The sequence below is a fragment of the Pseudopodoces humilis genome, chromosome 1 (genome assembly GCF_049639895.1).
Source record: "Pseudopodoces humilis isolate 2021_Gansu_Grassland_sample_001 chromosome 1, ASM4963989v1, whole genome shotgun sequence".
Classification (NCBI taxonomy): domain Eukaryota; kingdom Metazoa; phylum Chordata; class Aves; order Passeriformes; family Paridae; genus Pseudopodoces; species Pseudopodoces humilis.
Window position 1 is genome coordinate 106,913,041 of NC_142200.1, and position 14,580 is coordinate 106,927,620.

Here is a 14,580-nt window from a genome sequence, read left to right on the forward strand (position 1 = left end):
TGCATTAGAAACTTTACTGAGAATTGTTTCAGCAGCAAAGATGTTACCATTTGACATTCATGAACACAAACCAGCACAATCATTAGGAAAATGAGATTTATAGACATCTCAAGCAAGTTGCCACCACCTGTTCCCAGCCTAGGTAAAGAGGAAAAAAATCAAAATCTGCCTTCTTGCTTTAATGGACATACTGCTAAGCAGAGTTCATTAAAAAAAACTGAAATCTGCAGTCTGTCTCATTTTGACCTTACAAATTGCCAGCAGAGATTAACTCATAGTACCTTCAGCCTTAGAATTTCGTAATTTTTTGCCCTTCGTTCTTCATTCAGTTCATGCACAAGGTGCTCCAGATTTATTGCAGAGGCCCTTCGATCAGCTATCTCTTGCTCATGAGTTTCCAAAAGCTTGGCCAAATTCACATCAAAATTAGGAGGAGTTTTTGGACACTGGTCAAAGTGAAAAAAAAAATCGAACCACACAAACTATTAGTAAAGGACTGGTTTTAGTTATGTTTTAATATTAATTGGAGACATAAATTAATAAATTTCTGGCAGACAAATCATCAATAACTACAAAATGAAAATGTTTCTCTGACATACCTGAGGAAATGTTACTGAAGATGAGTCCACAAAGCAATCTATTTGCTTCATTTTCAGTTCATATTCGTTCTTCCTGTTCTCCAGTTCCTCTGTCATTTTGTCTAACTATTAGAAATACAGTAAGAATTACACTAGCTCATAATACACACAAAATGAGAAACAAAACAGCACTCAGATCTCTATTTTCAGCAAGCTTAAGTACACAAGAAGGTATTTAACAAAAGACTCCATTTGATAACTTTTCTATATTTAGTCAATCACTGTTAAACATTCAATAGCTGTATGCAATAAGCATTTTTGAAAGCATCTATACAGCTAACTACTTCGTAGTTCATCTGAATTTTGTTCTTGTTAGTATTTGATTTCCTCACCTTGCTAACACAATCTACCTTTCAAAGGGGATGCTAACACAGAAAAAAACCCATTATAAGCTTGGTTGGCAAACGTTACTGGTCAAAACATGATTTGATACAAAGATTTTAGTGGCACAGGTTTGATAAGTTGGCACAAGAGAATATGCTAACTTGATAAAAGAACTTCTCTTTCAAAAAATAACTTATTAAGAGTATTTGCCAATACAAATATATTACTTAGCACTGTGATAGTTGTGACAACTAGAGCTGAAATTTGAACAAAGGTTTAACATAGCTATTTAGTCTGCAGCATCTCCAAACTACTGTAAAATTTATAGAGCTCACAGTTCTCTCTCTGTTGCATAATAGTATCGTTTGTGGATAAGTGTTAAGCAGAGGAAAAAGTAATCCCCTGGGTGACACTGCTGATAACCTGAGGTTGCTCTGCTCTTATAGGTACTGATAATTTTACACTGACACCAGAGTAAACATTTTTGTGATCTCTAGACAACATTTCCAAAATATTTAAAGTTACCTGATCTTTGTTCAGAAGTTTTTGAACTACTACTTTCCTTTTACAAGAACGAACATTTCTCTTCAACAAGAGTACTATATACCAGATGCTCTAAAATGACAAGCGAAACCTTCTTCAGAAACTGCAATTGACAACAGCTTGCTCTCAGTTTCTTTGTTTTACCTGTTCCCTGAGTTCCTGGATTACAGCTTCTTTCTTTGCTATGTCTTCCTGTGCACACTGGAGCAATGCATCATGTTTCTTAGAGGCCTCTGTCAGACTTATCAGCTGATCAGCTGTATGACGCAATTCTTCACACAGAAGGTCCCTCTATTTTTCAAGTCGTTGGATGAGTAAAAAAAGAAATGTTATTCCTCCAAGTCAGCTGTTTCAAGATGTTTTGTCACTGGTGCCAAGATTGCTAACAGCTACAAGCATCTCCCTTTTCCTTCTACCTTTTCATCATTAATTGTAGCAAGCATTCATCTATAAGTTTATTTTAGCATGTTTTCATATTCTTGCTCTTGGTTGCAGAATGAAAATGAGAACTTTTCCCCAGCCCAGTGACAATTAAGATTCTAGCAGATCATTGGAATTAATCACTATTTTAAAAATATAATATATACTTAAAAAGATACACAGTTCTCTAAATAAGAAGTCAGAAAAGCATGTATAGATTTTAAATCCACAATGAAGTGATTACAGCATTTTAGTGCATTGATATTCCAGAGATACCTCTGGATTTATTCTAGGATTTATACTCCCACGCTATCTGATAGGGCATCATACCTAAACAAGATGTGTTAACAAATAAGGAGAAACTTTCTTTAGTATTTTCAATGCCGCCTCAGATTAGTTCTTCCTTGCCCAGTTAAGAAAGCATGAAGAAGTTAGTAACTGAAGTATAAAGGAGAAACACTGTAATTTTATCAGGAGCCAAATATCATCTTTATATCTATATATAATATCTATTACATTATCTAACTTATCCAAGGATAACATTGAAACAGGATCTGGCACTTAAGTTAAAAAAAGCCAAAAACCCCAAAGTGATCCATTTGCTAGACAACTCAGCTTTGGGTTTCAGAATGTCACTTTAAGATATGATTATTAATGAACATAGTCTGTTTATTTTAAATCAGATTTCCATTATGTTTAATGTCCTTTCAGAAACACACAGCTCCCTGGAAGACTTTATTAGTGCTATATGACTGGACTAGCTAATCTAATCACAGATGATCTTGTAGAAATTACATGTAAGGAGGTGCTACTGTTTTTGACTGATGGACATGTTCAAAAAAATAATGGTGACATCAGTAACAGAAAAGACAGGGTTAAAGAAATATACAATATTAAAAAGCAAAACCACATATATGAATCAAATGTGTGCCCTAGATCTGTTTCCAGCAGGTGGAGCTTTTAGTTAAAATTATGACTAAAGAAAAGCTATTACTGAATATAGTGCAGTGGGGGAAGAGACACTGTAGAACATAATATATTCTTCTATCTATTTTAATTTCTCAGCTGCATCATCTGAAGCTGCCATTAAATTCAGCTGATGATTCCTTAGTGGCCTTAACAAAATTAAACCAGGCTCTTAGCATAGGCTTTTTTGAAGTAGCTTATAAAATATTTATGTCAAATAACGTGATAATTTAACAGAATTTGTCAGGTATCTCATGAAAAATTCTTTTAAGAACAGCTTAACTAGCTGTAGTTTGAACTAAAATGAGGTTAAGTTCTACATGAGCATTTTAAGCAAAACCACATCCAGTTGGTTTCATTGAACAAATAATCATAATACACCAACATTAATGTTTTTACCTCAATGTTATCAGCTATTTCTCTTCCTTCCAAGGCTTCCTTCAGTTCTTCAATCTTCTTTTCCTGATCTTCTATGATTCCCCTGCTTTCTTCTTTTGCAGCCAGAACAATATTATACTTGTACTACAAAAAGCATTCAATAAAATTTTAAATATTTTAGAAAAACATGTTATCATGTTAAAATTGGCGAACAGAAGACAAACAAATGTACGTCACCAATCTTATGACAACTAGATCTAGAAAACAGTGTCAATGACTAAAACCAGAATGATATATTTTACTTGCTAAATTATACAAACTGTTTGTAGAGACTAGTTGTCAGAATGATACAAAAAGATTATTAACATGAATTAGCCACCACAATATGTATTACCTATTGAAACTATTATTAAAGAGATAGCCATATTCAGAAATGTCTCATCAACATTTTTCTACAGACCCTTTTGAATTGATTTGAGTTCACACATAATATATTATGTATTCTGTTGGTTGCTCTATCAGTTTGCAAACTAGTCCTGTTTTAATAAAGCAGAGGCATTTTATTTATTTATAATTATTCAAATACAGTTTTAGTTCTTTATACTTAGTTTTCAGATTAAGAACATAGTAATACCAGCAACATAAAAATTCACTCCATCAAAAATGAATTTACAATTCAGCTTCAATTGTTAAGGTCTTAAATTGCCAGTTTCTGAGAAAATCTAAATGTGACTGTCAGCTGAGTGGAGTTTACAGGATGTGAATAGGTCCCTTTAGAGACATAGCTTTTTACCCACCACGTGGAAAGGGTTCAGTTTTTGAGACAGCCTTAGGCATAAAATGTTCAGAAGATTTCAACATGTCAAAACCAAGAAGTTTCCTTCTAAAACACTACAGCAAGTTACACTCTTTGAGACCTGTGATAAGACATGTCATTGCCTCCCATTTCTAAAGAGCACTACCATGTCCTTCAAAATGACAGAACATACATTTATATCCTCGAGCTCTCTTGTCAGCCCATCTATGGACTCAGTTTTATGATTAATTGAAGACCTCAGCTCCTGGATCTGTCTCATCAAGTCAGTTACAACTTCCTGCAACATAAAAAAATTAATCATGATAAAATACATATAAAATATATATAATGTTTTACTGGACTTTCTTTGGTTTATAATTTGTCAATCCAAAACTTCAATCAACCAGGTGAAAATGAGTCCTCAAATTGCACATGTAAAGAATAAACAGAAAATTTGTTGCTAAATCACTAGCTTTTGTTCTAAGCACTTAAAGAACTGAATAAATTGCAGTGTTCATTAGAAGAGAAGACTGGCTTGCTGATTTAGTCTCAGGCTGTAGCAGGTTACTAATAGGTGAGCAGAACTACTACAATTTAAGGGTATGTTTGTTGTAATGGAAAAAGACACATTCAAGAAACACCACTGCACTGACAATACCAGGTGATTCTGACCTTATGCATGTCAGATTTTTGGGTTTATGATGGAAAAAGCAACAGCATCATGCCAGTAGTAAATGCACCATGTGATTTCTTATGCCTGTTTTACAGACAGCACATATTGCACTTGGGGAACTCAGGCGATTTAAGCTTTCATACTGCGACAGTCTTTACATAAAGAAGTGCTTTGATTTTACTAATACAGATAATGTGACACACAGTCATATTCCTACAACACCTTTCTTACCTTTCCCATCTGCCCATTACAACAGAGCCCTGACTGGAAGGCTCTATTAATCACCTGGGGAATTATGCATTGTTTAGGCATTGAATGTTTTGTCCAATAGACAGTTTTAGCTTAATTTTTTTTTGTTTCACCTTCAGTCAACTTGTCTTTGAATGCATACCAGTTTCCTACCTCCCTGCAAACTCCATGCTAGGAAAAGGTAGGATTTATTTTACCTGGCTATATAGCCAGGATTGCCTAAAAGCACAAAATGACTAAGCAGTACAGGAAGGCTCTGGTCTTTCACCTCTACTACAACACATAGTTACTCACAACACTGTGTATCAGTAACAGTAATAAACCCAAACCTTATCTGTATCATTTGTCTTCTTCAAAGAAGCAATAGTCTCTTCAGCAGCAGCCAGGTCCTGTTCCAACATCCTCAGTTTTGCTTCCTAGAGGAAATAATATTTGTGAAGGAGTGTCTTCACTACCTTTGCTGTGTTCTATAAAGTATCAAGTCATGAAAAAAAAACAACAAAGGAAGTAACTTGTTAACCTTACCTAAAAAACTTACCAGTAGCTTAAAATATATAGCCTCAGCACTCTACATTTATTTTGCTGATAATCAACCTAACAGTATGCCAATAAAATTTTTATTAATGCCCAAGAAAAGCCATGAACACACAACTCCAGTATTCAAATCTGCTGTTGTACCTGCTGCTCACACCGTGTCACCATTTCTGAAATTGGTTTCTCCACCTGTGCTTTTTCAAGTACTTTCAAGAGCTCCCTGGTGAAAAAAAAATGTTTTGATTATATTTCTCACTAGAAATGTAAGAGAACTTTAACAAGAACAAAGTGATATGAGCTTATTCTATTTGCACTTAATTTTTTTGAGAGTTCTTCAGTTATCACATTCTCAATGCTATGCAAAAGACTAATACTTTAGTTACTAGCTTTACACTGTTATCAGTGGCAGAATTTTACCTTTGACAAGAAGAACTATACAATGAAATTACTTTAAATTAAAATGAATTGCTGCTCTGATTTGGATAAAATAAAGAACCCATCTGGAGAAAAACACCTCTACAAATGGGATCCCCACCTGTATACAACATATAGCACCAATGAGATCAGATGAAAATAAACCCCACTGCTAATTAAAACTTACTTTGAATTGTTTTCTTTGTCTTCTTGCAATTGTAATGTTAGCTTTTCATTATGTTCTTTTTCTGTTTTCAGAAGCTGCAAAAGGTTCTAGAATATCAAAATATATGTTTGCTATAAGAAGTTACAATTTTAAGGTTTCTAGAGCAATCTAAAACAAAATAAAAATCTAAACAAATTCTTAAGATGACTGAACAAAACCAACCATTACACAAAACCTTAAAACTGGAAGATCTTTAGTTTGTTCTGAAGACATTCTAAAGTAAACTCTTATTTACATTTAGTAATCAGATCTTTGTACCTGCCATCAATACTAATTTTATAAAGCTGTGATGGTCCCCAATATCCAAGGCTGTGAAGGCAAAAATCAGAACTTTCAATTGTAGATTAATTTGGGGGCATTTTAAAATTCTGTATTCGTTCAAAATACTGAATATACGGAATTTAAACCAATATTCAATCCATCAGTATCCTGTTAAACGCTAATAAGGAAAATTTAGACCAAACTTGCCGAGCAGGCACTGCAAACTCTGCAGAAACGCAAGTAAAATTATTTGCAAAAGCCCTTGAGCAACCTTGCTGCTGTTTTGCAGTCACTGCAGTCTGACAGGCTTTCAAGGACAACATCAACTAAATTGCAGGACAGTGATCCACCACAAGCCATAGATCATTTTAACAAGATCACATCCACTATGAAAATTTTTAAGAAACTGCTTTGTAAAGATAGAATAATTAGGCTAGTCTTGGCTAGCCCTGAGATAAAAGCACTTCAATGTCAGGATTCTTTTCCAAAGAAGCTTCTTATTCCTTTACTAATTAACCCATCTCCCTCAACATTTCCAGAGCAATTTCTTTAGCCTAAAAACTTACTATTCATGATGCTATTGGATATTTCCGATAGCCTGTGGTTGTGAAAATCTTGCAGTAAGTTTGGAAAAATAATTTGGGTACACCTTCCAAATGAAATTACCAAGAAGACTATTACTGCTGTGGAATGTTATCAGTGATAAAATAATAGGAATTAAGCAATCTGGGTTTGGTATAATCAAGTCCTTTAAAATCCTTGATTGTCTTACACAAAGCTCAGTTTTCATTGCTTCTGTTTCTTGCTTCCTGTCCTCAAGTTGTTGCTTCAGCTGGTCCGTCTCAAACTTGGCTACCTCCTGCAAATTGTCATAGTCATCCTGCAGGCTTGCCTTTTCTTCAAGAATCTTTTCATGTTCTAGCCTTCATAAAAAAATCCAGACCAAATAATCTAGTAAGGGTTTATGTCCTTCTAAAAATACTCCAACTGTATTTTAAAATAGTCAAATAATATACAGCGAGAAAGAATACTCTCCAAACAGTATTTCTGCTAACACAGAATGCACCAATATAACCACAGCATTTAATTTCAGTTCCACATTCCCAGTCTTACAATGTCTCACTCAAAAAAATTCAGCTAAGACATAACCTGCTGTAATGCAAAATGTAGTTAAGTTTTCCAGAAAGAAAAATCAAACCCAAAACATAAAATGGAAGCATGACAAAACAGCAACAAAACCCAACATAACTAAATCACATTAGTAACTGAAAACCATACTGATTATCATCTCCTGATAATGATAGCAGATTGTTATCTCCTGATAATTATTGCAGACAAGGCAATGAACTTTTCTGTCTTTGCTACTCAAACTTCAGTTATTTTTATGAGTTCTTTCTGCTTGTATTTTTAGAGCAGCATCATTATGTCACCTGCTTCATGTGACCAGACTGACAATACGTCCACTTAATTTTTGGAGAGCAGCAAGTTCATAGATACATCCTATTTAATGAGAAAATTATATAGGAAAACAAAATTAAGGCAGGCACTTTTGTTTTCTTTCTAATAATTCCACCATATTGCCTGAAATAGGCGTGAAAAAACCCAAATCAAACAACCCAAACAAACACCCTCCTCCCTAACAAACAAGCAAAGGACAAACACAAAACAATTTTAAAGAAATGTAAATGTAAAGTGTAAGTTCACATACAGGAGAGGATGAGGGAATCACTAGATACATCCAGAAGGGATGACAAGGCATTGTACCAAACTGCCAACATACCTGACACTGTCCAGCTGGAACTGTACATCCATATGTCTACCAGAAAGCTGATTTATTTCTTTCTCTTGCTTTTCCCTAAAGGCACTGTATTCCAATTTTACAGTAGACAGCTCCTTGTCTGCAGACTGCAGGACAATGCGCAAGTCATGGACTTCACTTTTTAATACTGTCAAAAAATCCCAAAATAATTTACGTTAGTTGGAAAATAGTGTGCTACCTATAGGACACAAAATGCTAGAGAACCTGTTGGGAAAGTCTCACAAACCTCTGCATGCCTGCAGTGGAATTAATCTCAAAAGTCACACACGAAAAAGGCTTTGTGAATGGAAAAGGTCAACAAAACACTGGCTTTAAAAAGTAAAGGTGAATCAAAAACATTCCAGACAATATCACTGTAATTTCCACAGACAAAGGTTCTTTCCTTTATTTTTATTTGTCTTTTTAAATACTGTATCTTGTACCTCTTTCAGATTTAGAGTAAAGACAGAACTATTTTGAATATTGTACACTGTGCAAGACTAGGCAAAGATGATCTGCAAGAATTAAATATTGCTTTCTTTTTTAAAAAAAAAAAAGAAAATCAAAGTAGTATGTCTAACAACCAAACAGTTACTCAGCCCATGTTACTGTTGATTTAAAAAAGTAAGACACCTCAAAACTTTTTATGAAATTTTAGTATTACAAAGACTTACTATCAGCCTTGTTTTGACTTTCTTGAAGCTGTTTTTCAAGTGATTTTATCTGTTCAAGGAGCTCCTGGCGTTCTTTACTCCAGTCATTCCTTTCAGATGAAAGAAGCTTGAAAAGAAAAGTAAATTTTTTTTAAATAGAAGAAAGTGTAGGAGCAGCTAAGTCACACACTGTAACAGTAATGTAATGATGTATTAAAGCACTTCATCTACTGATTATAAACACATTTTTCTTTAAATTCAGTAATTGGTGAATCTGAAATCCCTCAAAGTCCAAGGAAAGAATAATTTATATTACTCAAGACATTACCTTACCTAAAAAGTTCTTTTAAAAGGAACCACAGCTTAGGAGCTGATAAAGATATCAGAAGTGAAAATTATCTGGAAAGCATACAGGCCTTATTTCCTTTTCTATGATAAATCAACCCTAACAATTAAGCAAGACTTGCAAATCTTTGATAGGTTGCTCCAACTGAGACGAGTATTTTCTGCATTCTGAAGTTTAAAATCTGCTTGTTACTGTAGCTGTTTTCCAGAAATCAAGAAGTTGGCCAAACCGAACCACAATAGTGTTGATTTGCTTATATTTAAGCTCAAGTAGGCCTGGATTCACAAGATTTTAAACAACAAAACCAAACTCAAAACTGCAGTGTTACGAACCTCCTCTGCTCACTCCAACTCCAGGAGGGTTCAATTAGATGACGTTTAAACCAAACCAAACTATTCCATGGTTTTAAGTCCTTGTCTTCCTGCACAGCCCAGAGTTATGATGCTATGTAAATTTGTCAAAATGCAAGTAACACTGCAAGACCTCACCAGACAACACAGCAGTATGGCTGTATGATAGTTACATGAGCCCTATATCACATTGTTCTCTCACCTCCTGTATTTGTGCAGAGTGATGCTCCAGTTTATTAATATGCTGCTGGAGTTTTATATTCTTGCTTTCCTCTTCATCCAGCTTTGTCTGCATTGTGCTCAGTTGCTCCTGTGACACAAGAGACACTCAAAATTAGAGCAGCTATCTTGCACTTTTTTTTCACATGCCATATGGCAGTCTGTGCATATTAAACATAAAAAGTCAACAAGTTTCTATTTTTATGATCTGAACCAAGAGAAAACAGAACACTCAAAAATAAACTGGTGTCTTAAGTAGCTGATTTTTCCTATTTCTAACTTAACTGCCAAAAACACCAGGAAAATACATCAGTGGATACAAGGACTGAATCCAGTAAACACTTCAGTTTTCAGACACATGTTTATCTTGGAAAAATAAGGCTTTAAAAAGAAATTATTCAAAATATACATTAAACTCCCTACAGGATCTCTGCACTATGATAAGCATCAAACAGGAGTTTTGGCTGTTGTGCCAAGGTTTTACATGTACTGAAGTTAGTTCCAGCTTCTAGAGAGTAGTTCAGATAAATCTGTAGTGTTCTTCTATGTGACAAAAGACCTTCCCCACCCACTAGAAAAGATACAAGACAATGTATAATGGTGGACAAGCACTATTTAGCAGGTTTCTTCAAATAATGCAGTATTATATATTAAGCATGTGTACTGCTCCAAATGTAGCTGTCAACTTATAAAGAGGACTCCTTATAGACAAGTTACCAGGTTTAAATAGAAAAAAGTATGACCATCCTGAAATAAACTACTTATGATATTCAATCCTCAAATCACTTTCAGTATTTTGAAGTCCTCTTTCAAGTACTGTGTATAGGGAACTGTTTAGTGTTGTATTAATCAGGGGCTTCGGTTTCCAGTGCAAATTAAAGTGCACTTGGTGCCAGTGAAGTACTTCATGGCAAAGCCTGCTTTATTACCTAGTTGAACATACACTTCACTTTTTATTCAGAACATTCACCTGTGCCACTTTGAGCTCTTCAGCAATGGCTTCACATGCTTGTTCACTCATCTCAGGTGGAACTGGCTCTTTTAGAATGTCATCCATCATCTCTTCAGAACGCTGAAAATCTTCAAAATTATAATCTGGGCTTATTCGTGGCACAAGGCGAGACCTTAGCTGGTAAGCTTTAGTTGGAGTGGTTATGTTCTGTAACAAAGATTACAAAGCAGTCTTTATTTTAACTGCAAAATGAAATTCAAACTTTGTCTGGTATTGTATTTTTTAAGTTCTATAAGCATAATAATGAAATAAAATGCTTAAAGTGGCTAGTTCTCAAGTACTGTTACTTCTTCCAATTTGTCATCTGATGACAGTAGCAGTCACTCGGTTAATACTCCAGAACAAAAAGTAGCCTATTTGGTTCATCACATATAGAGAACATTCCAGAAAACTAGTTAGGCTAAGAGATCACACAAATTACAGTCTGTGCTCTTGTACAACGTGGAAATAAATATGAGTGGCCTTAAAAAAACTTATTCCCATACCTTAAGACTTTCTCTATGTAGCTTATGTAGCTGAGAGACTTCGCGGCGTTTGTGTGCTTTGGTTGCCTCCAGAATATTTTCAAGATGCTGGTTAGCCTTCTGAAGGGATTGAAGCTCTGATTCCAGTTCCATCTGTTTTTTCCTGTTTAGGAAGTATTTTGCTACTGTCAAAACTACTCTATGAGTATGCCTTCCTACCAGTAAGGATATGCTGCAGTATTGCCAGTGAGCAAACTGCAGCTGAACTTTTACCCAAACACCAAAATGCATTATTTTGAGAAGAAAGCCATCGCTGCTGTATTAAAGAGTAAAAATAACATATAAAAATTAAAAAGCTAAGCAGCTTATTTGTGCCTGCATAATGAAGCAAGCAGATGGATAACTAAACATGTCAGAAAAAAAATCCATTACATGGTAAGAAATAAGCTGAGAGCTCTGCAGCTCCTTTTAAGAGAAAGTGATATCGCCCATTCCAATATGGTTTTAAGCTTTAAAAATGTTATCCAGTTATATGAGAAGTCTGAACTGGAGCTTGCCAGGATTAAAGAAAATCCTCTAAAGGCTTTTTTTTTTTTTTTTGGAAAGTGCTGCTCTGTTAAGATTATTTTGCCCTCTAAGAGTACTTTAACTGAAATCCAACAGTTGAGCAGAAATTTAGGAATAATTTTCACTAGGTATTTTGCAGAGCTACAAGCTTTTACTGTGATAGTTGCCATTACTGTCATAATGGTAGGGTCAAAGTCCATAGACAAATGGAAACATACTATTTCATCTCTTGGCAGTTTAATGCAATCATTTTCCCTCATGGTCTTGGCACCTGCAGCAAAACTTAGGGAACAGAGTAGAACTTTAGTTCTGACTGCGATTAAAAACAGCAGAAAAATTAGCATATGGTGTTGTTGTGAAATTGCTGTTTTACTCTACTTTTATTACAGCATATAGTTACACCTGTACGTAAAGCTTCAGTTACCCTGAAACTGGAAAGATTAAGTGTAGTGAAATTTGATGACTTTGGAGGCTGAAAAACACGTTTCTGTTTGCACTCCCCTAAGAAAGTGCTGGTAATTGATAGTAAAATGCATACATACTACCAAGATAGCAACACATTCACAAAACATGGAATACATAAAATAGAAGTATATTTAACGGGCAGAAAAATAAAGTAATCCATATAAAAAAATATAGACTACTGCAATTAATGATATAGAACAATTGATGGATTGCTGAATTGATAACCTCAGTAGATCAAAATGCTATTATTTATGAAGTTCATAGGATTTGCTACACAAAGATAAAAATAAAAATACAGATTTGTACAATTGCCTCAATAAGCAAAAAGAATATTAAAAGCTACTTTTTAAAAATAGAAGTGGGGAGGCAAAATTGTGCCTTGATGCTTTTAGAATTACACTCTAATTTCACCGAAATCACAGAAAGCAATATTGTTAGGTACAATTAAAATAAATAATAAAAAAACCAGGTTCCTTCTGCCTTCCAGGTTTGCATTACATTTGCTGGAAATGCTATTTTTCTTTTATCTGCAGTTACAAGATCTGAATTTTTCAGAAATGGGGTTAATCAAGTGAAGTCATGTATTATTCACATGCATATGAACACTGAAGGTATTAGTGAGGCATTCCCATTATCTTGTGCTGCCCTCCAGGAGAACAATGACAGTAAATTCTTCACTACATTAATAAGGGCAAAGTCAACCCTTACCTCATGTTTAGATGCCAAAGCAAATGGACATAAATGCACTACCGACACCATATCTTTGCTCTGATTTGAATTTAACCTTTGTTCCCACAGCAAGATAAGTTTTATTGCCTTGTTAAAAATATTTGAAGCTGAGATAAAAAATGAACCAAGTGGTTAGCCAGAATTTTCTGGGGTGCTTGGATTCTACATTTATGATGACTCAAACTTGCAGAGTGCAAACTTTAACTTTAAGTTAAGAAGGTGACTAACCAGAATTAAAGGGTATGTCCATCTCCTGCATGGTGTGAAGAATTTTCCTGCATCTTACTTTCAAGAGCAGCTTTGGAAAAGACAAAGAAACCTGCAGCACTGCAGATGTACCTTCAGATTTAATGATGGTTGTTCCCTAGTCTGGGAATAACCAAGTTCAACAAGAACATACCCTGTGTGTGCATGCCATTATTCTTACATACAAAGAACAAAGGCCTAGTCAACATAATCAGGATCTGAGTCTTTAAAAAAATTGATATGAATAACAACTTAAAACCATTTAATTACAGATATTTGAATACTGTTTTGTCTCACTTGGTTAGCTCTTTAAATTCTTCGTATTCTTGCTTTGAAGTTGCCAGTTCAGCTTGGGTCTGCAGCAGACGAGCTTTCAGCCTTTCGACAGATGCCAGCGAGTTGCCTTCCCCTGACATGGTGGTGGAATATAAGCGGTGACCTACAGAACAAACATAGACCCTCTGAAATCACACAGCAGCTCAAATACCTAAAGTTTCACTAACATGAAAACGGTTGTGGGCTTTTGAACAGCACAGCAGCAATTGAAATTGACAAAAATAGGTATTGGCAACAGTCCACATGAAAACCAGTAATAATTAATATTATTGCAGTCTTCGTGATAACTAAGGACCACAAAAATGAGATTACAGATGAGTTTCACAAGATGCAAATCAAAATTCCCTATTGCTTGAAGGCCAACATGAATACAATTAAGTAAAATTGTTTTATCAGTCTTCAGGTACCACTTTGAGGAAGGCAAAAATAGATCAAGACAGACATTTTCAACACTATGCTGCAGACAGCAGAAACATTATAAGCATATTTAGCTGGAAAACATCTGCATGTTTTTACCTCCAGTACTTTTCTCTGTGGCTGAAGCTTCCAAAAAAGCCTTTTCTAGCTCTGCAATGGTCTGAGCATCAATTTCTTGGGCTTTTTTAACTGACTGTAAAGAACGAAGTTTTTTATTCTCCTCTCTGAGATTATGGTTCTCCATGGCATACTTTGCAATTCGTGGGTGTTGTTCCATCTGTGGTAATCAATATTTTATTCAACAGTTTTTATTTTCCAGACAATGCTGTAGCTATCTAGCTGTTACTCTACCACCTTTAATATGGATTAAACTGTAACAGAAAAGAGGTATCCCCCACAGTGGTTATAACTACTCAATTTTTCTTTGGTTAATTTTCTTACTGCCTTGGCATCTACTCTCAAGACAGCAAGATTATATCTCACATGTTTACTCTTTTACTGGTAGTAAAGCAGTAGGATACTTTTCCTGCAGCTCTTGATACTTTTTTCCATTCTA

The 14,580-nt window shown here is 34.9% G+C and overlaps 1 protein-coding gene across 3 annotated transcripts in view; it reads right to left on the reverse strand.

Moving 5' to 3' along the window:
* Positions 1-14,580, reverse strand: part of KIF15 (kinesin family member 15) — a 34,739-nt gene that overhangs the window by 6,814 nt on the left and 13,345 nt on the right. For all 3 annotated transcript variants that reach the window (XM_005519161.3, XM_088063871.1, XM_088063868.1), the window contains 16 exons: positions 14,124-14,301; positions 13,569-13,710; positions 11,286-11,427; positions 10,759-10,947; positions 9,772-9,879; positions 8,895-9,000; positions 8,203-8,368; positions 7,195-7,345; positions 6,123-6,208; positions 5,666-5,741; positions 5,317-5,403; positions 4,259-4,363; positions 3,291-3,413; positions 1,650-1,796; positions 600-704; positions 282-446 (listed from right to left, as the gene is read on the reverse strand). In XM_005519161.3, coding sequence (XP_005519218.2) covers positions 282-446; positions 600-704; positions 1,650-1,796; positions 3,291-3,413; positions 4,259-4,363; positions 5,317-5,403; positions 5,666-5,741; positions 6,123-6,208; positions 7,195-7,345; positions 8,203-8,368; positions 8,895-9,000; positions 9,772-9,879; positions 10,759-10,947; positions 11,286-11,427; positions 13,569-13,710; positions 14,124-14,301 — 2,076 coding nt within the window. The remainder of the gene's footprint in view (positions 1-281; positions 447-599; positions 705-1,649; positions 1,797-3,290; positions 3,414-4,258; positions 4,364-5,316; positions 5,404-5,665; positions 5,742-6,122; positions 6,209-7,194; positions 7,346-8,202; positions 8,369-8,894; positions 9,001-9,771; positions 9,880-10,758; positions 10,948-11,285; positions 11,428-13,568; positions 13,711-14,123; positions 14,302-14,580) is intronic.